The sequence below is a fragment of the Mustela erminea genome, chromosome 3 (genome assembly GCF_009829155.1).
Source record: "Mustela erminea isolate mMusErm1 chromosome 3, mMusErm1.Pri, whole genome shotgun sequence".
Lineage (NCBI taxonomy): Eukaryota > Metazoa > Chordata > Mammalia > Carnivora > Mustelidae > Mustela > Mustela erminea.
In genome coordinates this window covers 118,612,964-118,638,198 of record NC_045616.1, presented here as the reverse complement: position 1 = coordinate 118,638,198, position 25,235 = coordinate 118,612,964, and the positions used below count along the sequence as shown (strand labels likewise).

At 40.2% G+C, this 25,235-nt stretch overlaps 1 protein-coding gene across 6 annotated transcripts in view; it reads right to left on the bottom strand.

The window, feature by feature from the left end:
* The window catches only part of GEMIN5 (gem nuclear organelle associated protein 5), a 42,378-nt gene that overhangs the window by 16,197 nt on the left and 946 nt on the right, over positions 1-25,235 (bottom strand). For 4 of the 6 annotated variants that reach the window (XM_032337208.1, XM_032337209.1, XM_032337213.1 and 1 more), the window contains exons 2-16: positions 24,948-25,108; positions 24,061-24,242; positions 20,832-20,983; positions 20,501-20,620; positions 18,996-19,128; positions 17,489-17,654; positions 16,411-16,623; positions 15,080-15,165; positions 12,373-12,455; positions 10,918-11,054; positions 8,038-8,111; positions 7,392-7,573; positions 5,303-5,442; positions 3,923-4,094; positions 476-703 (exon numbers count right to left, since the gene is read on the bottom strand). In XM_032337208.1, coding sequence (XP_032193099.1) covers positions 476-703; positions 3,923-4,094; positions 5,303-5,442; positions 7,392-7,573; positions 8,038-8,111; positions 10,918-11,054; positions 12,373-12,455; positions 15,080-15,165; positions 16,411-16,623; positions 17,489-17,654; positions 18,996-19,128; positions 20,501-20,620; positions 20,832-20,983; positions 24,061-24,242; positions 24,948-25,108 — 2,229 coding nt within the window. The remainder of the gene's footprint in view (positions 1-475; positions 704-3,922; positions 4,095-5,302; positions 5,443-7,391; positions 7,574-8,037; positions 8,112-10,917; positions 11,055-12,372; positions 12,456-15,079; positions 15,166-16,410; positions 16,624-17,488; positions 17,655-18,995; positions 19,129-20,500; positions 20,621-20,831; positions 20,984-24,060; positions 24,243-24,947; positions 25,109-25,235) is intronic. The other 2 variants (XM_032337210.1, XM_032337211.1) reach the window with 1 other exon arrangement.

Here is a 25,235-nt window from a genome sequence, read left to right as displayed (position 1 = left end):
GAAGACCTTCACTATTTCTTTCTTTTTTTTTTTTTTAAAGATTTTATTTATTTATTTATTTGACAGAGATCACAAGTAGGCAGAGGCAGGCAGAGAGAGAGGAGGAAGCAGGCTCCCTGCTGAGCAGAGAGCCCGATGCGGGACTCGATCCCAGGACCCTGAGATCATGACCTAAGCCGAAGGCGGCGGCTTAACCCACTGAGCCACCCAGGCGCCCCAACCTTCACTATTTCTATGCCAGGCTTCCACCAGATTCCCTTTAACACTTCAGAGGTTTACAATACAGGCTTAAAACAACTCTTTAAGAAACTAATGCAGTTTCTGACGGCACCAAAGATACAACCTAAGTTAAAGGGATGGGACAGTAAGTAGGTCAAAGGCAGTGAAGTTTCGAACTGAGTAAGGACCTGGCTTAGTTTGCCGGACATGCCTGCTACCTGCCAGAGTCTGGGAAACACAGGATTTGGCCACATACCCACTGAGGCAACACCACTGGGGAACTCTGGCTCCCGGGCTTCCTCTTCACCCTCCTGGTCTGACACGCCATTCTCAACAGGTCCTGAGCTCTCTCTGATGCTCTCGTCTTCATTTCCGTCGTATACTTCCTGCTTTACGGGGGCTCTCAAGGTAGGCTTTTTCTTCTTTTTGGGCTTTGGCTTAGGTTGAGAGAGCCTCTTTTTCTCTAATTCAATACTTTTCTTACCTAGAGGAATCACAATTAAGACAAGGACAGACTAAAATATATATTCTCCCATCCCAGTACTAACCAGGCCCGACCCCGCTTAGCCTCCGAGATCAGAGGAGATTGGGTGCATTCAAGGTGAGATGGCTGTAGATAAAATATATGCTCTTGGTTAAAAGCCCTGTAGGAGACATCTCCAAAACTTCATCACTCTTCTTTTTGATAGTGTTCTCACCATTTCCCTTCCTTCCCAATAAATTTTTAGAGCTGTATTATCAACATGGTAACTAAACCCTTGCAGGATTTCATTAAATCATTAATATGATGCCCAATTATCCTTGAACACTTGTAGTATGTATTCTATACAGAGGGACATTCTCCTGCATTACTACAGCACAGCCATTACAATCAGGAAATTAACATCAATACATTACTACTGTCTACATACTGTATTCAAGTTCTGCCAAATGTACGGAGAATGTCTTTCATAGCAAAAGGAAACAATCCAGGATTACACAATGTTCTTGCTTGTTATGCCTCTCTAGTTTCCCTCAGCCTGAGACAGGCTTGTTTTCCTTTAACTTTCATGCCTTGAAACTTGTTCTGTAAAAATTACAGGACGGTTACTTTGTTGATTTCCCCTATTGCCAGATGTTTGTCATGATTAAATTTAGATTTTGCATTTTGGGCTGGCATACATAGGAGTGATGCTGTCAGTACAACATTAGAGGTAGCACAAAATTTGTCTCATTATTGGATTGTTTACTTTCACCACCTGGTTAAGGGGGTGTCTTGCAGGTTTCTTCTTGAAAAATCATTTTCCTTTGTAATTACTAAGTATTTGCATCCACTAGTTTTAGGATCCATTGATGTTTCTTTCTTTCTTTTTTTTTTTTAACTTATTTGACACACACACACACACACACAATCACAAGTAGGCAGAGTGGCAGGCAAAGGGAGAGGGAGAGGGAGAAGCAGGCTCCCTGATGAGCAGAGAGCCTGACGCAGGGCTCTATCCCAGGACCCTGGGATCATGACCCAAGCCAAAGGCAGATGCTCAATTGACTGAGCTACCCAGGCACCCTCCATTGATGTTTCTGGACCACAAACTGTTACTGTGATTACTGCTGAATGGTAATTTGCTGATTCCATCATTCATTCTACATTTATTAGTTGGCATTCTATTAGGAACAAGAGCTTTTGTTTCTCCCCATTTATTTAGACCTTCATTATTTTTTTCCCCTCAATATGGACTCATGGATTCCCATTTTGTTTTAATTGGTTATTACTTATTTTACTTCCTTTTTTTTTTTTTAAAGATTTTATTTATTCATTTGATAGAGACACAGCAAGAAAGGGAATACAATCAGAGGGAGTGGGAGAGGGAGAAGCAGGCTCTCCACTGAGCAGGAAGCCTGTTGCGGGGCTCAATCCCAGGACCCTGGGATCATGACCTGAGCCAAAGGCGGATGATTAACAACTGAGCCACCCAGGCGCCCCTACTTATTTACTTTTTAAGTATTCTTTTTTTCTTTTTTTAAGATTTTGTTTCTGTGAGAGAGAGAGCACATGAACAGGAGGGAAGGGCAGAGGGAGAGGGAAAAGCAGGCTTCCCACTGAGCCGGAGCCTGATGACGCAAGGCTCCATCCGAGGACCCTGGGATCAGTACCCGAGGCAAAGGCAGATGCTCAACCGACTGAGCCACCCAAGGCGCCCCTACTTTCTAAGTTTTAAGCCCTTTATCCTTTGCTTTTTAAAAGTCATCTTTATTGCGGTATAGTTTAACATACTATACCCACTTTTTAATACTCTGGTGAGTTTTGACAGATGTATAATCATGTAACTCACCACCACAAATAAAATACGAAATATTTCTATTATCTCAAAACATTCCCTCCTGCCTTTTTGCACTAAGATGCACTTTTCTGAGTCCCGGGCAGTCACTCATCTGCTATCACTATAGTTTCACCTGTTTTAGAATTTCGTATTATATATAATTGTATTTTCTACTATACATTAGAATTATACAGCATGTAGTCTTTTGTGCCCAGTGTCTTCTGCTCAGTGTAACATTTCTGAGGATTCATCCATATTGTTGTTTTTATCAGTAGTTACTTTCTTTTTATAGCTGAGTAGAATTCCACTCTAGGGATAGACCATAGTTTATTTACCAGCTGATGGACTTGTGGGTTGTGTTTAGTTTGTGGCGATTACAGATAAAGCTGCTATAAGCATTCTTTTATTTATTTGTTTTTAAAAAGATTTTATTTGTTTATTTGACAGAGAGAGAAACAGCGAGAGAGGGAACACAAGCAGGGGAGTGGGAGAGGGAGAAGCAGGCTTCCCACAGAGCAGAAAGCCCGATGTGGGGCTTGATCCCGGGATCCTGGGATCATGACCTGAGCCAGAGGCAGACGCTTAATGACTGAGCCACTCAGGAGCCCCTGCTATAAGCATTCTTTTATAAATTTTTAATATGGCTATACCTTTTTATTTACTTGGATCATTTTTACTCATATATTATTCTGTCTAGTTTTTTAAAAAAGATTTTATTTATCTATTTGACAGAGAGAGAGAGAGAACAATCAGGGGGAGCAGCAGAGAGAGAAGCAGGCTCCTTGCTGAGCAGGGAGCCCAATGTGGGGCTTGATCCCAGGACTCTGGGATCATGACCTGGGCCAGAGGCAGACACTTAACTGACTGAGCCACCCAGATGCCCTGCCCCTCTGTCTAGTTTTCTAGCTGTATATGGCAGGTGTGCAAGTTGGCACCTTGATCTTTGACTGCCAGAAATGGAATTCTTTTTCTCACTATTTTCAAGTTTAGACTGTCCCAGATTTGGTTAGTGGGAGCCCCTGCGAGCTGGCTTCTTTGTCCTCTTGATATATCTCAGTTTTTGAGCACTTCCTTCCTTTGTGGCACCAGATGATGTTTGAGGGCCATATCTCATTTTTTCCTTTCCCAACCTGGAATTAGGCATTTCTCTAAGAAGCTCTGGTTGGTCTCTTTTAACAGAAAATGATACATAGAAACCAAGATCTGGGGGTGCTAGGTATAACTCCTTAGTATTTGTATGTTGTCCTCATGGCTGCATTCTTTGGTTAGGAAGGCAACCCATGCCATACTATCACTGCGACTCTACAGGAATGTCCTCTTTTCTTGACCTTGATCAGCTCAATTACTGAGGAAGGGAGAAAGGGAATTAGACAAGAATTTACAGGCTCCTGGTTCCGACTGACCTTGAGGAGGCCGGGAATGTTCTTGCATGGAAGTAAGCCATTTGTACACACAGAAGTCATCTGCCCCTGAGTAGATGCAGTCTGGGTCCAGTGGGGACCACGCCACACAAAGCAGTCGACCTCGATGTCCTCGGAAATTGCAAAGAGGCTCTTCTCGGAGAGTATCCCACACCTAAAACCCAAAGTCACACAATAGCATAGATAAATTCTGGTTAATCTATTACTTTGGGGGATTTAAGTTAAAAAAGATTTTTAAAAAATATGTATACTCTTATTTCCCCTTATGATTTATTATTTTCTCTTAGGAGTTCAAATTTTAGAAGTATTTTTTCTTGTAGAAGGCTTATGCACTCTGGGATATAGAGACATTCTTATGGAGATGATTCTGAATGGGCTTCTAATGGTGCCCTATGGATTTCACTGTACTAAATGAGCATTCTAAGTTTTTTGGGCTGGGGAATCTGATGTCATGAAGAGAATTTTTTTTTTAAGATTTTATTTATTTATTTGACAGAGAGAGAGATTGCAAGCAGATAGAGAGGCAGGCAGAGGGGGAAGCATGCTCCCCGCAGAGCGGAGAGCCTGATGCAGGGCTCAATCCCAGGGCCCTGACACCATGACCTGAGCTGAAGGCTGAGGCTTAACCCACTGAGCAACCCAGGCACCACTCATGAAGAGAATTTTAATTTAGAGCCTATACTTGCATGTGGAGGGCATGTGTATGATTCTGATTTCTCACAGGTGATTCTTTTGTCCCCATCTCTGTGAGATTATCAATTTCCTTATAGTTTCTTGAATTACCCCATCTCCATTTTCACAGAGGGCAGCCCTTCCTGGTTCCTAGCTCTGTGCAAATAGCTCGGTTACAACTCAACACTGAGATGGACATCCATCAGAGGTTAGCTCTCCAGTTCCTCACGTTCTGGTTCTGGTATCTGAAAGTCCTACCTCATAGCTATGGCTTGGCATCTCATCTTTATTTTTTCCAGTTTGAAGATTTTTGACTCACCAGTTTATCATTAAAAACTGTTATTGATTTATAGCCCCCGTTTCTGTGTTTAAAAACAGAAGCAAGTACTTCTCACATCAATTTAGTCCATCATATGACAATAAGAATAAAATGTTAAAAAACAGTTCTTATCCATACTTTCCCTGTCATCTAAATAAAACAAAAATAAATACAAAACCTCAAAACCCAATCTTAGCCTGCCAAGGGCTCAGATACGTGGGATGAACTAAAATGCCTTCCAAAGCTCAGAATACCCCTTTCTGTAGAAAATAATGGCCAGGGAAGAAATGTACATAGCTGGGGGAAAAGAGGAAAGAGTTCCAGTTAGCGTATATAGTAAAAAACCTACAGAATCAAGGACACAATAGTACCTGAGCTGTACCATCGTAGGAAGCAGATACCAGCCTTCCATCATGATGTGGGCTCCACGCCACACTGGTAATCTTGGCTGTGTGCCCTGACAGGGTCCGGTAGGGCTCTGTAATGGTCACTGGAGTTTCAGGATTGCTCTCTAAGAGACAAGGGGAAGATGTCATTTCTACCAGCAACAACAAAAAGACACAGCGGAGTTAACATGGAGAGTCAAGATTTTGCCATGTGCTTTCTAGACAACTTTCAGCAGGCAGTATTATTTATTGGTTAAGACAATGGGCACGTAAGCAGTGCTTCCCACATGGGTTTACCACAAGAAGCGTTAGCTGTCATTCTATCTTTCTAAAAGCCACCAAAATGAAAATAGTATCTTTTGCATATAATATCAAGAAGGACGTGTCATCACTTTTATGGTGGCTGAAGATACATAATGTGAATTTAATCATATTTTCATACCAGGCTATCCCAGACTAAGGGGACATCTACAAAATAACAGGGCAGTATTAAAAAGATTAAAAAAGAAAAGGCTTAAAAAAAAAAGAAAAGGCTTAGAGACTATTCTAGATATAAAGGACATTGCTGGATCAACTGACAAAACTAGAATATGAGGGATGCCTGGGTGGCTCAGTGGGTTAAGCAGCTGCCTTTGGCTCAGATCATGATCTCAGCATCCTGGGATTGAGTCCCACATTGGCCTCTTTGCTCTGCAGGGAGCCTGCTTCTCCCTCTGCCTCTGCCTGCCACTCTGCCTGCCTGCTCTCTCTCTCTCTGACAAATAAATAAAATCTTAAAACAAAAAAACCCTAGAATATGGATGGTAGATTAAACTACTGTATACATATTGTTATATTAACTGAAGTTCATTATAGAATTGTAGATTGTAAGGCAATATCCTTATTCTTACAAAATACACAAATATTAAGGGACATGGGGGCATGATGCACGCAACATCAACAGCTTGGAAAAAATATGTACTCAGGCACACACATACACAGAACCACGTGACTATGACAAAAGGTTAACAGTTATTGAACGTGTGAGAGGGTGTATGAGAGTTCTCTGTATTATTCTCGCATCTTTCCTCTAAGCCTGATAAAGTAATATTGGTTCTGGCCATTTTTTGGTCTTTTTCTGTTATTCAGTAGATATAAAATAAAAAACAAATGGAGATGTTAGTGTTAAAGTAGACAAAGATCTACATTGCTCTGAACAGTTAAGTTAATGCCCTCTGCCAAAGTGGATGCTTAATTTGGAATCCCACTAATATTAAGGACCAGGAAAAGCTATCTAATGTGTCTACTACTTATTGTTAGGAAAGTCTGTCTATACTTTAACAGTTTTTCCATATTGCTTTTAACTTGAGGGAACCACTGCTAGAATCAGTTTTTTTTTTTTTTTTGTGGTTGTTGTTACAGATAAGGATTTTCAGAAAACTATGGAAAATTCTAGAGAAAATAAAAATGTCAACTATGTTCACTATGGCTGACAGCATACACTTGGCAGTATTCTAGAAACAGTGTAGTGTTAGATTATAATTTCGTCATATTAGGAAACTAGGAAAAAAGTAATCTCACTGCTTCTATGTTTTAAAAAGTGGCTCTTTTAACCATGAACGCAGACTCTCACCAACCCAAGATCATGACCTGAGCCAAAACCAAGAATCTGATGTATAACCAACCGAATGAGCCACCCAGGCACCTGTCTTATTTTAATGAAGAAGAATATGTTACTTTTGTTTTGTTTTTTAAAGATTTTGTTTATTTACTTTGAGAGAAAGTGAGATAGAGCACACGCAGGGTGAGAGGCAGGCAGAGGGAGAGAGAGAAGCAGGCTGTCCCCTGAGAAGGGAGCCCAATGCAGGACTTGATCCCTGCACCCCGGGATCATGACCTGAGCCGAAGGGAGATGCTTAACAGACTGAACCACCAGGCGCACCAAGAATATGTTACTTTTGAAAGCAGAAAAAAACCCAACAAGAATAACATTTTAATACCGAAAAGCAAGTAAAACAAAACAAAACAAAAAAACTTAGAATGCAAAGTAGCTGGAGTGTAAAGAGTGCAAAGCAGTGTAAGAAACCAAAGGTACCTATGACAGTCTTTAGGTTGTGCACATAAATGACGGCATTGTTGGACCCAGAGGCCATCAGGTAGCTCAGCTCCGGCTGACTGCCATGCTCATGATGCCAGCTGATGGTGTTCACAAGCTTGTGATGCTGCTGGATGGTGCATATCAGTTTCAGGTTGGGAACCTGAAATATTTCTATTGATCTGGAATAGCGAACACATGAGAAGAAAGACGGATGCTCAAATTACAGTCTAATGCAAACAGGTATCTCCCTCATTCCATCACTCAAATAAAGGTGAAATGGAATAGGGTAACCCTATCTATCACTGCAAAGTTCTCTTACAGAGAACTAGAAACAAAAGGTTGTTCTTTCAACAAGTATATTCAGCTTTAAGAAAATCCCAACAATCTCTGTAAAGTTGTGTTTCTCAGCCTTTTGTGACAAATGGTGCTATGGAAAAGCTAAAATAGAATTAATGAATCAATGGCTAAATTAGGACTATTTGCTATTATCAACATCAGAAAGAGCACAGTGAGGTCTAAAAAGCATTTCTGCCCAGGCTTACATTAAAAAAAATGAAGATTTAGACAGTCCAGTGCAGTAGATGAGCATTTTGTGAAGCATAAAATAATTTTTTTTTTTTTAAATAAAGAAACAAACACATACCCATCTTCATTGCCAAGAGCCATGATTTTGCCATCTGCTTTCCAGCTGATCTCTGTGTGTACAGGCAATTTGTACTAGAAAGCAAAACAAACCGATCTTGACTAAAAGCACAGTTATCCTCTCTGCGTATCTTACAAATCAATGATGACAGCATGAGAAAAAAAATCCCTGGAGTTAAAAATGTTCTAATTATGCAACCTGTAAATAACCTACATAGAGTTACCACAAGTGTTACTAAAAGCAAGCATTCTAATTGTAATTTGCTTAATTGGGACAAAAAAGAGAGGTCAGTAAATATTAAAGTTTACAGTATCTAACCTTCATTAAATGAACTTCATTTACATTACGTTTGAACTTCATTAAAATGATTTTTATGCAAGAGAAGGTAACATGTCCATTGGCTTGGTAACATGGGGGTCATGTCTCCTTAACAAAAGGATTTGTTTCTTTTCCTTCTACATTTAACAAAAGGATTTCTGTTTCTTTTCCTTCTACATTTTTTTTTTCTCCCAACTGTTGGTGTTTCACCAAGGGACACCCTCTTGTCTTCTTATCTCTTTAGACCATTTCATATATGCCCACAGCTTCTTCAGCTACCATTCATCTGAAGGAATTCCAAATTTCTTTCTTTTTAAAAGAGAGAGAGAATAGTGAGCTCTCAAGCATTTGGGGAGAGGCAGAGGGGAGGGAAAGAGAGAATCCCATGCAGGCTCCACACCCAGCATGAAGCCAGACGCAGGGCTCAATCTCGTCACTTCGAGATCATTACCTGAGCCAAAATCAAGAGTTGGATGCTTAACCGACTGAGCCACCCAGGTGCCCCAGGAATTCCAAATTTCTAACTCCAGCCTAAACTACTTGTATGAAGTCTTTTTTTTTTTTTTTTTTTAAGATTTTACTTATTTATTTGACAGAGAGATATTACGAGTAGGCAGAGAGGCAGGCAGAGAGAGAGAGAAGCAGGCTCCCAGCCGAGCAGAAAGCCTGATGCGGGGCTCGATCCCAGGACCCTGAGATCATGACCTGAGCTGGAGGCAGAGGCTCAACCCACTGAGCCACCCAGGTGCCCTGTATGAAGTCTTTTTTTAAGCTTTTATTTTTAGGTAATCTTTATACCCAACATGGGGCTTGAAACCACAACCCTGAGATCAAGAGGCACGTGCTCTGGGGGGTGCCTGGGTGGCTCAGTTGGTTAAGCGTCTACCTTTGGCTCAGTTCATGATCCTGGAGTCTTGGGACCAAGTCCCTGGCTCAGCGGGGAGTTTGCCTCTCCCTGCTTGTGTTTTGTACTTATTTATATTAATAATTAATTAATTAATTAAATTATTATTATTATTATTATTTAAAAAAACTATTTTCTCAAAGAAAAAATAAATCTTGAAAAAAAAAAAAAGAAAAGAAAAAATAAGTCTTGGAAAAAAATAAAGTCACATGCTCCACTGACTGAGTCAGCCAGGTGCCCCTCCTTGCTTGAAATTCTGATGCACATATTCAACCACAAAACTAAAAGCTCTTTCAGAACAGAAATTTTATCTCTTTTATTCACTGCTGAATGTTAATACTGAGATAATATTTAATAAAAGAATATAGTTGATAAAAATCAGTTTGATTAAATGTTATTTTTGTTGTTCAAAAATTCAAAAATAGGGGCCCCTGGGTGGCTCAGTGGGTTAAAGCCTCCGCCTTCAGCTCAGGTCATGATCCCAGGGTCCTGGGATCGAGCCCCGCATTGGGCTCTCTGCTCAGCAGGGAGCCTGCTTCCTCCTCTCTCTCTGTCTGCCTCTCTGCCTACTTGTGATCTGTCTGTCAAATGAATAAATAAAAGCTTAAAAAAAATTCAAAAATAATGAGTGCCAATAAAAATGCTCATTTGGGGTGCCTGGGTGGCTCAGTGGGTTGAAACCTCTGCCTTTGGCTCAGGTCATGATCCCAGGGTCCTGGGATTGAGCCCCACATTGGGGCTCTCTGCTCAGCAGGGAGCCTGCTTCCCCTCCTCTCTCTCTGCCTGCCTCTCTGCCTATTTGTGATCTCTGTCTGTCAAATAAATAAATAAAATCTTTAAAAAAAATTGCTCATTTGCAGGAGTAAGGAACTTTCAACATTTACGGTTTCCCTTCAAAAGACAGTTCTGGCATAGATAAATTGATAAAATGGGAAGGCAAAAGTGATTAAAAAAATGATTAAAAAGTGATTTGGGTCTCTGGGTCAAGGATATAAGGGAACTATGTGTATTATTCTTGTGTAAATTCTGTAATTATTTCACCAAAAAATTAAAAATAAAATGGTTATTCTGTCTTGAGCAAAGTACTTTGCAGCCACACTTGGGTCACCATATTAATTTTTACCAAATTCTCACTATGTTCCTCCATAGTGTCTGGCCTGAAAAAGATCTGAATATTTATCATCTATCACCATGGCAACTGAGACAAAACTTTTATTTGTATGTATGTGTGTGTGTGTGGTTTAGTTCCTTGGTTTACTCCGGGATTAAGATTTCTACATTGGGGCGCCTGGGTGGCTCAGTGGTTTGGGCTGCTGCCTTCGGCTCGGGTCATGATCTCGGGGTCCTGGGATCGAGCCCCGCATCGGGCTCTCTGCTCCGCAGGAAGCCTGCTTCCCTCTTTCTCTCTCTCTCTCTCTGCCTGCCTCTCTGCCTACTTGTCATCTCTGTCTGTCAAATAAATAAATAAAATCTTAAAAAAAAAAAAAAAAAAAAAGATTTCTACATTATGTATTATAAATCACAAATTCACTAATGCTTTTAGGAACATCTAAGAAATCTGTTAGCATAATGGATATCTCTAATAACGGCATTTTTACGCAAGATGGGAAAGCAAGAATATGTAGATTCAGAGAAGACTTTAGACCACAAGAACTCACTTTGATTGAATTGGTGTCCCTGATGAGTTTGTTGATATCATAGGCCTCTCCACCAAGCTTCCAGGGGTTATGCTGTAAGACAATCCCTTCCCCTCCACAGCTGTATAAAGTGAGGGAAGGTCTGTCTCCTTCTCCTCCTATAGAAGATAAGAAAGTTTATTAGTTTCGCATTTCATCAGCTTAACTCTTTGTTGCTATACTGTTGCATACTATGAGTTGTTTTAAAAGAATTTTGTTAACACATTGGAATAAATTCACTGTTCCTTGCATATGAACATAGTTATTGGGAGAAATAAAAACAATTACTCATTCTGCAGTAATATTTATAATACAGCATATTTGTTTTAGCCATTCTTCTCCTATTCAAATAGTATGGGTATTAAAGCTGGGATAAAAAAACATGTTCGCAATGTTTATGATAATTTATTTTCCTTTCCTTTCAGAAATGAGTCCTCCATTCTATGCACATTTAAACATACGGGTTTCCTATGACTAACTATAAGGGGCTGTCCTCAAAGCAATGGTTTAGTATTCCGGCAATCCTCTTGCTGACTTTTAAGAAGCAAACAGTGGTTCTTGTGCGTTTCTTTTTTTTTTTTTTAAATTTTATTTATTTATTTGACAGACAGAGATGACAAGTAGGCAGAGAGGCAGGCAGAGAAGAGGAAGCAGGCTCCCTGCTGAGCAGAGAGCCCGATGTGGGGCTTGATCCCAGGACCCTGAGATCATGACCTGAGCCGAAGGCAGGGGCTTAACCCACTGAGCCACCCAGGTGCCCCTCTTGTGGGTTTCTTTAAGGACAAGTTTTATTTTCACCGCTGGTAGAACTATGCCTGGCACCAAATCAAGGATCCACTAAAACAGTTGTTGACTGAATGAAGGAATGACCTCCAACTGCAGTGCTGCTTGGGTTCTGATGATTTACATTATTTTCTCTGTGTACTGCCACTACTTATGGATATCACTTTAGGGGTAATAAAGATAAGGCTGAGAAGCAAGAAGAAGTAAAGGGTCAGATTACAGTGATGCCAAAGAGATCATTTGAGGAATTCTGTGTGCTTTAACTGTAGGTGAAAACAGATTATCAGTACTCCATTTCTATACTCAAGTAACATTGTAATTCTGATAAAATTAAAAAGAAATAGCAAATTTTAGTAAGAAAGCATTAGACTGGGGACCAGAAGCCAGCATGAGGGAACTACATGCACCATGAAAAAAATTCAGCTTGAAGAGACCAAATGATGCTTTCGAGTTTGGGGATTCTTATTATGGCCGAATGGATTCTAACTTATTACCTGCTGTGACTACCCTTATGGATCCTTGGGGAGACATAGCAGTCTGTCTAAGCAGTCACTGTACTAGAATATTTATGACTTTCTAGCTTGAGTATCTTACAATTAAACTGAAAGAAAGAGAATGCACTCATGTTTGCTAGATAATGGCTCAGGTACTTACCAAGCGAAATGGGGGGTAGTGGTGGCCCCCAGGCTAAAGTGTACACAGTCTTCTTATGATATGTGCTAGAAATCTGTGGAGGTCTGGGGGGAAAGGGGATGACAAACAGAAATTTAAACAGAAGGCACAGTGGAAAACAGACCCACCTTTTTCTAAAACGTTCCTACCTACTAGTTGCTGATACTAGAGAAAAACAATTTAACAGTATCCTTCTCTAAATAGCTGATTTTAGAGAAGCCAACCCTTAAATAACATACCATGGAATGATATCTGCCACCAAAGTGATTAAGTCCCAAAAGTACTTTACCCAGAAAAATAGGTTATCCCTCCCTGCTACCCCCTCTCCCCACTGTGGGACCAGTTTGGGATTTTTTTCCCCTCTCCCCCCAGCTGTCCACTTCACTTAAATGTCATATATTCTAATGTTACAAGTATGGTAAAGGTTATGACAACTACAGAAAAACAGAACAAGACAGAAAATGCGAACTGTTCAACCCAGAACTAAGGTTCCTGCTAAGTGTCTGCTATCATCAGACAGATGGACCACCTCACTTTCAAGTAAAAGATCAGAAGTCATTTTAGACTTACCCTGTCATTAACATCACATTCTTAAACTAAGGCAAGATTTTAGAGAAGTCTGATTTCAAAGTTTTTGACTGAAGACATCTTGCTCTTGAGGGTCATGTGGAAGGCTGGGGTGGTTAAAGACACATGAAGTGTCAGTAAAGGGCGGTATGGCTGTTACCTTCACCATAAACCGTGTTCTCTGTATGATGTGTGAATTCCTGGGGTCCAGAACCTACGACCAAACTAGCTGTTGTCTTATTTACTTCCACATTTCTGACACATGCAGCATCATCATTCTGGACAATAAACCCCAATTTCTTTGGGCTCAAAGAAATAGAACAAGTGATTCTGGCTGAATACTCCCTAACAGCATATCTACAGCAGCACTCTTCCTCCTACTCTACACCCTTCCTGTGTGTGTTTGGATATTCAGCTCGTAATAACCGGAAGATATTAATTTAATAGAATTAGTCAACAATTTTGTGAAGACACAGAGCTATTTAAATTGAAATCTGGTTTTATTTTCTTCAGTGTCCCTTTGAGATAGTATATTATTATTTTTTGCGAATTAAAAAATGGAGTTAACTGCAGAACAGAAAATGCAATAACTGACTGCATATAGGTTTATGTATGTACTTAAAAAATTGCATATAAAAAAGGTTGCCTCTGCAGTGTAGTTAATAATTCCTACTTAGAAATGAATGATCTAGAATAGGGATTGGCAAACTTAGCCTGAAAAGGGCCAGCCAGTACCCATCTCCTCTCCCTGTGCTCTGGTGCTATGAAAGCAGCCTCTGATAAGGTGTAAACAAATGAGTGTGGCTGGGTTCTGATAACGCTTTATCTGTGGACATTGAAATCTGAATTCTGTGTAATTTTCATGTCATGAAATAGTAGTCATTTGGTTTTTTCACCCAATAATTTAAAAAGGTAGAACCATTCTTAAGTCATGAGCTGTGGCTCTCCAATCCCTGGTTTAGAACAGTGCTGTTCAATAAGCACTGGGCCTTGTGCACCCGAAATGTGGCTCAGGGGAAACAAGGAACGTAACTTCTAATTTGACTTAATTTTAATTATTTTAACTATAAATAGCATTTTGGGGCTACCAAAATGAACAGCGTAGGTCTGGAATCTAATCAAGCTGTGTGTTAATAGACTCATAGAGTGAGCCATACAGATGAGCCACATATGCAGCTTAAAGCTTTCTTATAGCCACATTCAAAGAAGCAGAAGAAATAGGTGAAATTAAATTTCAATAGTATATTTTATCTAGCTCAATATACAAAAGTATTATCTTTTAAAATATCAAAATAATTATTGAGATATTTTACATTTTAGGGGAGAGGAGAGGCTGTCTTTGAATTCGAGTGTATTTACACTTACAGCACAGCCCAATAGTCACCTGTGGCTAAAAAGACTACTGGAATGGACAATGAAGCTCTAGATATAACTTCCAGCTTGCAGGGAATATGGGGAATACTGAAATGAGTTAGAAATCCCCACAAAGAAATAACTAGGTAAGCCCAAAATGTAGAATATTTTCACCAAAAACTTATCTGGTATCTTCAAACTGAAAAGGCAATGTTATGAAAAGAAGTGGGGTGCTCTTTTAGAGTAAGAGAGACTAAAGAGACATACAAAATGCAATGGGTTGAACCCTAATTGAAATGAATTTGAAAAAAAAAATAGCTAGGAAAATCATTTTTGGCTCAACTGAAGAAAGGTGCATATGGACTGGATATTAGATCATATTATGGAATTGCTATTAATTTTAAGTATGCAAAGATAAGGCAAGTATGGCAAAATGTTAACCAATGGTGAGTCTAGGTGGAAGGCACAAAGCTGTTCTTTGTACTAGGCTTTCAATGTTCATGGACACCTGAAAACTTCTGTAAGAAAAGCTGAAGGAGAGCAAAAGCAAATGATTTATTTTCGTGGTAACCACAGGTCCGAAAGCCTGAATCACTATCACCTGAAAAAAAATTTAAAAAATATAAATCCAAGTTGTAAGCATCAAGTCTCACAGCCAGGATCTTAAAGATGTTTCCCAGGCCAATTCTGATGTACATCCAGGTTTATGCATCAAAATTAACTCCATCAATGACATTATGGTCAGTGGGTCAAACACTCTATTTCTTACTTGTTGGAGTAGGTGTCATACAATCCCACTTTCCCGTCATCAGTCCCAAAAGCTAAGCAGCCTTCCTTGGCTGGGTGCCAGCACAGCTACAAAACACAGGAGGAGAGGGGCAAAACTGTCAAGGGAACCATTGGGTTATCCTTTGAGTATTCAAATGCACAACTTTCTTGCTCTTGGTATCTTCTAATTTTAAAAGTAACAAATTCTCATTATTTAAAAGAAGCAAAGCAATAAAGCAAAGTAAAAGTCACTGGTAAGCCCACCATCTGAAACATCCCATTGCCAATTTTGTATCTTTCCCGTTTTTTTTTGTGAATAAAGTTAAATATATACAGTTGAAAAAAAACAAAAATAGGCTCAAACATTTAAATGATGTGCATGATCACTGTTGAGTGGGGAGAAAAGATTCCATAATACTTTAGAAAATAGGATTCTATTCATATAATCTGCAACAGTGGTTCTCTGCTTTATACTAGTGGGAGAATAGGGACACGTGGGTGGCTCAGTCGGTTAAGTGGCTGTCTTCAGCTCAGATCATGATCCCAGTGTCCTGGGATTGAGTCCCACATCAGGCTCCCTGCTCAGCGGGAAGCTTCTTTCTCCCTCTGCCTCTGCCTGCCACTCAGCCTGCCTGTACTCTCTCTGTCTCTCTGACAAATAAATAAATAAAATCTTTTAAAAAAAAGGTGGGGGAATAGAGTGGAGGGTAGGATGATTTTTTGCGATCTACACTTCTATACCGTTTGGTTTTCTTTTTTTCTGTTGTTATTATTTTATTACTTTTTTAAAGATTTATTTGTTTGAGAGAGAGAGAATCTCAAGCAGATTCCGCACTGAACGCTGAGTGCCTGCATGGGGCTGGATCTCAGGACCCTGAGATCCCAACCTGAGCTGAAACCAAGAGTCAGACACTTAACCAACTACGCTACCTAGGAGTCCCTGTTATTATTTTTTTATTGAAGTATAGTTGACATACAATGTTATAATTACCTTCAGGTGTACAACATAGTGATTTGACAATTCTGAATGGTTTTCCTTTTAACCAAACATTTATTGCTTTTAGACTAAATAGAGAAAACAAAAAACATATATAGTTGTATAATCTGCAACTCATGTTTTATAATTTTCACTTTCCATGAATCATCAACACCTTTCCACATCAAAGAAGGAGCCACATTAACATTTTTAATAGTTTGACACCATTGAATATGTTTTGTATTATAACTTAAATATATCTTCTATGAATGCACATCCAATCATTTTTAATTTCTTACTACAAGAATTACTTATTCGAAAAAAGTTCAGAGCAAGCTCAAAGAAATCACCCTTACCGCTGTAACCTTGGACTTGACACCCTGCCAAAAATTTTTCACATCGTAGTTGTTCTTGATGGACAGTGTATTCCATACACGGATCATGCCATCCCCAACGCCTATGGCCAAACAGCCCATGTCCACAGGAGAGAAAGCTAGTTTATAGGCAAACCCACCGAGGGAAGGTAGGGTCCAGCAGCACTCAAGGGTGGCCATGTCCCAACATTTTACCTGAAAAGATCAAGAGTTAGGGTCTAAATATAAAAAAAGATCAGAGAAACTGGAAAAAGACTTAACATCTCAAATTGGATGGACTCCAAGAATGGGTAAGAATAATGTAATTTAACTATTCCAGTAGGTAGTGGAAAAAGTACCTCTTAGATTAAAAAAAGAGGAATAAGTTGTAGAGCTCAAAGGGACCTTAGAATACATTTATTCCCAGTGATGTCAAGTGAATTTAGGGTCACACAATGAATAAACCAGACCCAGGGCTCCCATATCCCAGAATCCACTGGCGTTTCCATTCTATGGTATTACAGTATTGGTAATTGCCTCATTTGGCGAACCCTAACTAAAAATGAAGGTGGCCTCAGGACACTGGAAAATGACTAGAACTATCTCAAAAAAACAAAGTATCTTATACCCAGGGGAATGGAAAGTGCTATGTATTTAATCTTCACTTATTGAACAGAGGGGATTGGGAGAAAACTGTGTGTCAAATAAGGCTAGCATAACTGCAAAACAATTAAGCCAGTTCTCTCTTGGAGATTTCACGAAGAGCAGATATTTCTCTACCTAAACTATAGACAAAGATATTTTAAAGCCAGAGCTTGATGATCTCACACATCCTTCCCTGGGCACGTGTACAATTCTTTATCCTACCTGCTTTAACAAAAAGGCATTTTGGTGGTTCCTCACCTTTCCCCAAACTTTTGCAGTTGACATAGTTAGCGGTGAGCACTAACAGTAACTCTGATTGGTTCGAGGGTCTAAGGTGGGGCATGAGAACTGATGGATGGTTTGAAAAGCCCTCTAATCCCACCCAAGTCATAAATCACTGCTCTACAATACTGAATGCAAAATAAGCAGTTCTTACGTCTCTGTCCATTGATGTAGAAAGCAGCAGCTGTTTGTCATCCTCAGTTTGTAAAGGGCATAAGTTAAATACAATTCTTGAATGATTCTGCCCTTCTGATGAAGCACTAAAGAGAGTATATTTCCGTCTCCAAGACTGAGTGAGATCCCACAGTAACAACTCGCCTCTGTGAAGGAAAAACAAGCACGAGTTCTCTTTCATAAATGATCTGAAAACAAGCGATTTAGGGACAGGGCGTAGGGGCCCTTTGTTGCAAAATGATCTGCTAACTGTTCTTTTAAGGAGAAGAAACTGCAGGGGCGCCTGGGTGGCTCAGTGGGTTAAAGCCTCTGCCTTTGGCTCAGGTCATGATCCCAGGGTCCTGGGATCAAGCCCCACATCGGGCTCTCTGCTCCGCGGGGAGCCTGCTTTCTCCTCTCTCTCACTCTCCGCCTGCCTCTCTGCCTACTTGTGATCTCTGTCAAATAAATAAATAAAATCTTTAAAAAAAAAAAAAGGGAGAAGAAACTGCATATCCTGAAATATGCACAAAATAGCTCAGAAAGAACCCACGCAAGACAAGGAGCCACTGACCATGGAGAAGGGACTCTAGCCACTTGAGAAGACTGAGGTAGGAATAGTAAGTAATTCCCTATGTTCTTTCTGAAAGACCCGAATGTACTGTATTACCTTTGCAGCAGACTTTCCTAAGAGCTTTAATTGTAAAATGCCATCATAATTTACACAGCCCTGGAGCTTTAAGACATACTCTCTCTTTTGGGGGGCAGTGTGGGAGAGTAGGGCCAAGACCAACATTTTTTGGGTGGGGGGAGGATTTTTTTTTTTTTTTTAAAGATTTTATTTATTTATTTGACACAGAGAGAGAGAGAGATCACAAGTAGGCAGAGAGGCAGGCAGAGAGAGAGAGGGAAGCAGGCTCCCTGCTGAGCAGAGAGCCCAATGCGGGGCTCGATCCAAGGACCCTGGGATCATGACCTGAGCTGAAGGCAGAGGCTTAATCCACTGAGCCACCCAGGTGCCCCGGGGGAAGGATTTTTATATGCTTTAACTCATTTCATTTAAAAGCAGGGCCCTTCCTTGTCTGCAGCTAGAAGCCAGTACCCAATACGTTTTGTTCAGTGAATGGCTTATAATCACCCTAAGAGACAGGAAATCCTGTACGCTCCCTCTTTTTCATATGAAGCAATTGAAGCTCAGAGTAAAGGGTCATGCTCATGAACACATAGAAGATAAGAGACTGATTCTGAAATGTAGTTCTGCCTGGCTTCAGAGTTCATGCTCTGAACCACCAGGCTATGCTTACTGGATTTTCTTTCTCAGCACTGTTATTAAAGAAGGCATAGGAATTTGTCTCATGGTTTTTCTATTACAAATGGCCCACGGTAATAAAAGCCTTAACTATTGCTTTTTCCATCTTGTCTAGAAAGAGAAGCGAGAAGCCTACAAATTCCTCAAGCTAGAGTGGAAAATAAAGTATGTCAGAGAGTGTGACCAAAAAAACACTTACCCAAAACAGCTGGATACCAGCTGTGTTGGTTGGTCCTTAGGCCAGTGGAGTGTCAACCAAAGGCGTTCTTTAACAGTCGGGTCTATACCCCCTCCTCTTCTCTTCAGAAAGGGCAATTTCAAAATCATCACCCCTGCAGATTAAAAGAAGGTCAGAGGGTGCTCAAAACAGTGAAACAACGTAAGTCCCCAGCAATTAGCAACATAGTTTGTGGTTTAAAAGTCTGTTAGCTTGGTTACTTAGAATTCAGACCTCATTTGCTCATGGAAATGTTATACAGGGTTTTAATACAGTCTAATTTAAGTGAGACAAGCTTTCACAGGCTGTTCTGGCAACCTAAGCACATTAAGAATATTGTCTGTCTGGGAAAATGAGGTTTCAACTGAACTGTGAACCCAGGGGGTAACACAACTCCAGATTCTCCAAAGTTGGCAGGACCGAGAGTGGGATTCCTTCTTCTAGTTGGCAAGAAAGCCAACAAAAGGGGCAAATATGGCGGTCAACGTGGGAAGTCCCTCCACCCCCAACAGGCTACTCACCAGTGGTCCTTAATCCCTATTATATATCAGAACGACTCACTGGTGGAGCCTCTAAAAATATATATGTGAGGGCCCAACTCCTAGAGATTCTGACTCAGTAGATCTGAGGTGGGGTCCAGGCACCCACATTTTCCAAAAACTCTCCAGGTGATTTTGCTGCATGACTAGAATCAAAAACTGTTGTATCAAGATTTCCATAGGCTTAGAGGCCCTTCTGGAGGGATTCCTGGCCTAATGTTGTCCCCACTTGGGAGGATCAGCCATAGTATGCCCAAAAGCAGCCCACAATTCTTTAAAAAATTCTGTTTTCCAGAATTACACTATTCGTTACCACTGACTAAGCTATAACTATGTGCCAGTACTGTGTTGTTTGCTTTATATGCATTAGTGCACTTGGCTAATGATGATAAAACCTTCATGGTTTTTAAATAAAGTGGAGAAAGAAGACTGCTATAAAGAGAAAGGCTCGATTTTCACTATAAAGGTCAAGACCACTCTGCCTGGAGTCCCTCTCAATTTGTAAATTAAAGGTGAAAGTTTTGTTCAAAGAGAGAAGCTTGGGAAACTGAAGGACTGAAGGTCCCTGTAGTTTGGATAAACTAAGCTTTAACATTTAAACATGTGCTTTTACACTGGGTATAGATTATTTAACCTGCATTTGTGCATTAAAACCTCTAGCTCTTTTCCATTTCTCTGATCCAGACCATGCTAAGTTGGAATATTCCTTTCCTTATAACGGACATCTTGCCTTCTCTGCGGTGCCCCTTCTAGGAATGCATCAGAAACCCTCATCTCCAAAACCAAAGTCAGACTGGGAGGAGCAACTTTCTGGATAGAAAAGTAAAGAACTGCCTTCTTGCAGATGATGACACACCCTTAGGATAACAAGACACAGTAAAAAAAGTTTCTACTTCTACCAACCACTGTAGATTATATCACAAAAGAAATCTCAAACATCAGTCTTACCTCGGCCTCTAGAGCAGCTCCAGATTCGAATGGTCTGATCTTTGCTTCCAGTGGCTAAGTAGCAGCCTTTTGTTACTGGAGTTTGTTCTATAACTTTACCATTGGGAATTTCAGGTTCTTCTAGGGTAGAGATGGTCATTTTGTTTTTAATTTGTATGAAACATGAACTTGTCAAAGAAAAACTAGTTTGCAAGGTTCCTGAAACTTAGCTATTATGTCGATAGATCTGATCTGTAAAACCTGAAGTTTTAAATATAATTCAAATGATACAGTTTAACCCACATTGTTCTTTAAGTCTGAGGAGTACTTGACCCTCTTAAATCATCTCTACCTGAATTTTCCTCCTGATTTATGGATAAACAGTCTTCACCAGGCAGGGGACACCAGGCTATGGAGTGGATCTCATCATCATGGCCTCGAAGCCTGTGAATAACTTCTCCTTTCTTACTGATGTCAATTATAACCACTATGCCATCCTTGTAGCTAAAAAACAAGAGTTAGAAACATTGAAAAATGAAGACAGAACAGTAAACATTTTGGATTAGGAGCTATCACTGTGCACTTCTAAAAGGTAAGTGTATTTGGGTGAGGGAGAAGGGAAAAAAGCAAGAAATAATCTTGTTTTGTCCTTTTTCCAAAATGTTCATTTTCTGTTTTCTGGTGTGGTTCTAACACATGGATCTCCCTGCCCCTCCAATCAAACTCTTGGCACTAAGTAATAATGTATACATTGTCTGGCATACAGTTCAAAGTGTTCGAAGGGACCTCCCAGAATGGTGATTTGTGGCGCCCAGCAAGCCCTCTGACTAGAGATAAATTTGTCCTAACACACTTACACCTCTCTCCCTGCCTTCCACCCCACCTTTTTTTTTTTTTTTTTTTTACAAGTGATCTTATTTCTCTAACTATGAACTTAATAAAAGCTGTAGTACTGTAGCTTCTAAATCTGGATATTCCAAGGCTATCTTTTTTTTAAAATTCAGAGGACACTGAGAAATTTGAATAGCTTTTTAAACAAAAAAGACGAAGTACTTTATACACATAAAGTAGTCCACCAACCCGCTTAAGGAAAAAAAAAAAAACCCTCCAATTACCCTGTGGTTGAAGTCCTTTGTACATCCCACCCCAATCAAACCTTGCTCCCTCTCTTCTCCAGAGGTAAACTGGAGAATTTGTTTATTTGTGAAAATTTGTGAATTTTCTGTTCTGTCATTCCTAGCCTTTCTTTGTCTGCATTCCCAAAGATGATGGAAAATGATTCTGTTTATTTTAAAACTTCATACAAATGGTGTCATGCAGTCTGTTTTTCTGTAGCTTGTTATTTTTCACTTATTGTTAGTCACCCACGCTGATGCGTGTGACCCTGGTTCCTGGTCAGTCACTATATGATTGGACAGCGCTCTGTGGTGTGAATATGGCACAAGTCTATTCAATTTCTCTTTTGGAGGGGTTCCGTTTTTGGCTATTACAAACAAAACCAAACAAAAATGCCATTAATGGGACGCCTGGGTGGCTGAGTTGGTTAAGCAGCTGCCTTCGGCTCAGGTCATGATCCCAGAGTCCTGGGATCGAGTCCCACATCAGGCTCCTTTCTCGGCAGGGAGCCTGCTTCTCCCTCTGCCTCTGCCTGCCTCTCTGTCTGCCTGTGCTCGCTCGCTCTCTCTCCCTCTGTCTCTGACAAATAAATAAAATCTTTAAAAAAAAAAATGCCATTAATAATCTTAAGCACACTTAAGACAATTTCAGATTTGATGCATAGAGTGGAAGTGCCAAAATGTAAGATGTGTCTATCTTCACTTTCCTAGAAAGTGCACAAGTGCTCTCCAAAGTGGCTGTACCTATTTACATTTCCTACGTGCTAGATGGTTCTGTAGGGAAACACACCATTACAGCTCTATTTATTTTTCTCCTTTTATTAAAAACATTTCCCCCCCATTATAGCTTTATTTAAAGGAATAAAATCATATATCAATCTCTACAGGCGTGGACTTCAAAAACCATCAAGTTTTGCAACCTAACAGTCAATGATCAAGCTGTTCTGCAATTTTAATCAGCCCTTCAGGGAATGATCACCATTTTGAAGATCCTCTAAAAACAAATCATTCTGATTCCATCCTGTGTCTGAACGTGCAGTTCCTTCTACCTGAAAGATTTCTTCTTTTCTCGTGAATTCTTGCTCGTGTTTCAAGGTCACTTTGACTCAACCTTCTCTGATCCCTGCCTACCACCCAATCTGCTTCCTCTCTAGCACTCCCACTTCACCAGCAGACCACTGATCCACGACCCCTCCCGTTTTCACTGTTAGGTACCCACACCTGTCTTCCTCTCCTTCTCCTCATGCCGCAGATTTCACCATCCATCATTATAATCATTCCTTTAAAAACACCCTTGGCTCCTTTGTCCTGTCTCTTTCAGAGGTATTTACTCCACAAAACACCAAACTTTGTCAAATCCAACCACACCCTTTCTCAATAAGTCTGAAGTTTATTTTGAATTCATGACTTTGATATAAAGCTTCACACTCAATAGGGACCACTGGACTCTCTCTCAGTAAGTTCGTTTTCCTATTCTCTGAGATGATTATTTCACATCTTCTTGCATGTATCCCAGCCCCACTTTGACCTTGACTCTACCTTTTCTGATTTATGCCTCATGGAGAAAATCAGAAGCCACCAGAATGAAACACCCTCCTCCTGCAACCAGATCAACAAACCTACCTGCACCTGTTTCCATATTCTCACTTGTCCTTTCTACTTGTGATCTGGAGCCAGTCCCCTCTTGACTTCTCAGTATCACTGCTGTCTTTATCACTATCTGTGCAACCAGCTCTTCCTCTTCCATCAGTATAAAAACATGCCTTTATTATCTTCTATTTAATATTCCCTTGACTCCCATGTACCTCCTCTGGCTTCCTGTCTATGCACATTTGTACAACAAACAAAAGTCTCCACGTGTATCTTGACTACTGTACTTCTAGTTTCTTGAATCCACTCCAGCCAGACTTTCTCCTCCAACATTCTAGAGCTTATGTCAAATCTTCAAACTAGAGTGAAAAGACATCTTTGGGAGAGAAGTAGATGGAGTGGTGAGGGGAAGGGGGGGGTGCCTGTTTGGGTAGTTTATGTGAAACATCCCCTTGGTGATGGAGGTGGAGGCAGAGAGCCCAATGCCAGACCGTTCTCCCCATCCAGACGGAGGGCTGAGAACCGGGACGGAGCAGAGTTCTCTGACACTCGGGGAGTAAATGTTATCTCTAAGAGCAAGTATCTGAGGGAGGAAAAGGGGGAATGAGAGTATTTCCTACATTTGGAGGCTGACTGAAGAAGTCAGATGTGAAGAATGAGGAAAGTACATTGTTGTAGAAACTAAAGAAATAAAAACAGAAAGTGAGAGAGATGGTAAGGGCCTGGAAGTCACAGGAATAAATGTTACCAAGGGCTCAGGGAGTGGTTAATACCTATAAATGGCTTCCTCTGAGGAATAAAGGGACAGGAGAAGATAAAGCAAATACAAATATGCTCATTAAAATAAACTACTGGAAGAGATGATACAGTACTTACCCAATGGCTACTAAATCTTCATGATGAGGTGAGCAAGTAAGACAGAAAATTGTCCTGGGTTCTATAAAGTGGTGCTGGCTGTCATTTCTGTTAAGCCAGTAACAGAAAACTACTCCCTTTTCATCTCCAGATACTATTAAATCCTTCACTTGAGGAGACCAATGCAATGCGGATATTGTATGCTTTAAAACAAGAAAAAAATACATTCGCTTCTCATTTGTCAGTACTAAATTTTTACTTTGTTTTTAACCTGCACAATACTAGGCACATTGATAGGTACTTAATAAATACTACCAATGCCACCTGTAATACCAAACGTACATGAACCAAATGGAAGAAGAATTTACCCTCCTAAGGATCAAAGGACCATTTAAAAACATTCCTTCCTTTAATAGCTTAATGCAAAGTTCTTACTAAGATTAACTGAGTCTTTCCTTTTTCTACATTCTCTCAAAAGGCAGGTTTATCAAGTAATTACCTGGTTTAAAAAGAAGTTTCATTCACTCATTTACAGTTTATATCAGGAAGTCTTTTTCAAGCAAAGAACCAGAGAGCAGACATTTTAGATTTTGTCAGCCATACTATCTCTGGTACCACTACTCATCTCTGCTGTTTTAGTATCCAAGCAGCCAATACTTAAGAATGACTGTGGCTGTATTCCAATAAAGCAGTTTGCAAAAACAGGCAGCACTGTATTTTGCTGACCTCTGGTTTATATGTATCTTCTTCCAAAAAAGTTTTGAGGCATCTTACAATATAGCGTTTGTCATGCAGTTAAGGAACATGATTATAAAAGCTAACTTGCACAGATGAGCTAGCATACTTGAAACAAGAGAACCCCCAGCAGATAGACTGTAATGGTCTGAGAAACCAGTAAGCCATGATACCTGATGGAGTGCGTGTTCTGTCACAACTGCTTTTGTCTCTACATCCCAGATTTTCACAGTTCCATCATCAGAGCTGGTGGCACAGAGGTTGTACTGACCCGGGTGATGAGAAAATGTGAAGCCAGAGACCCTTTCGGTGTGTCCCACCAACTCCCCTATGACTTCAAGCAAAACAAGAATTCAGGTTAGAGTGCTACCTAAGATTCCTGGCAGAATCATACTGTAGTTAGATGAGTGGGACCTCACTTATCCCGTGGTATTACAAAAAGTATCCAGGCACTCACAATC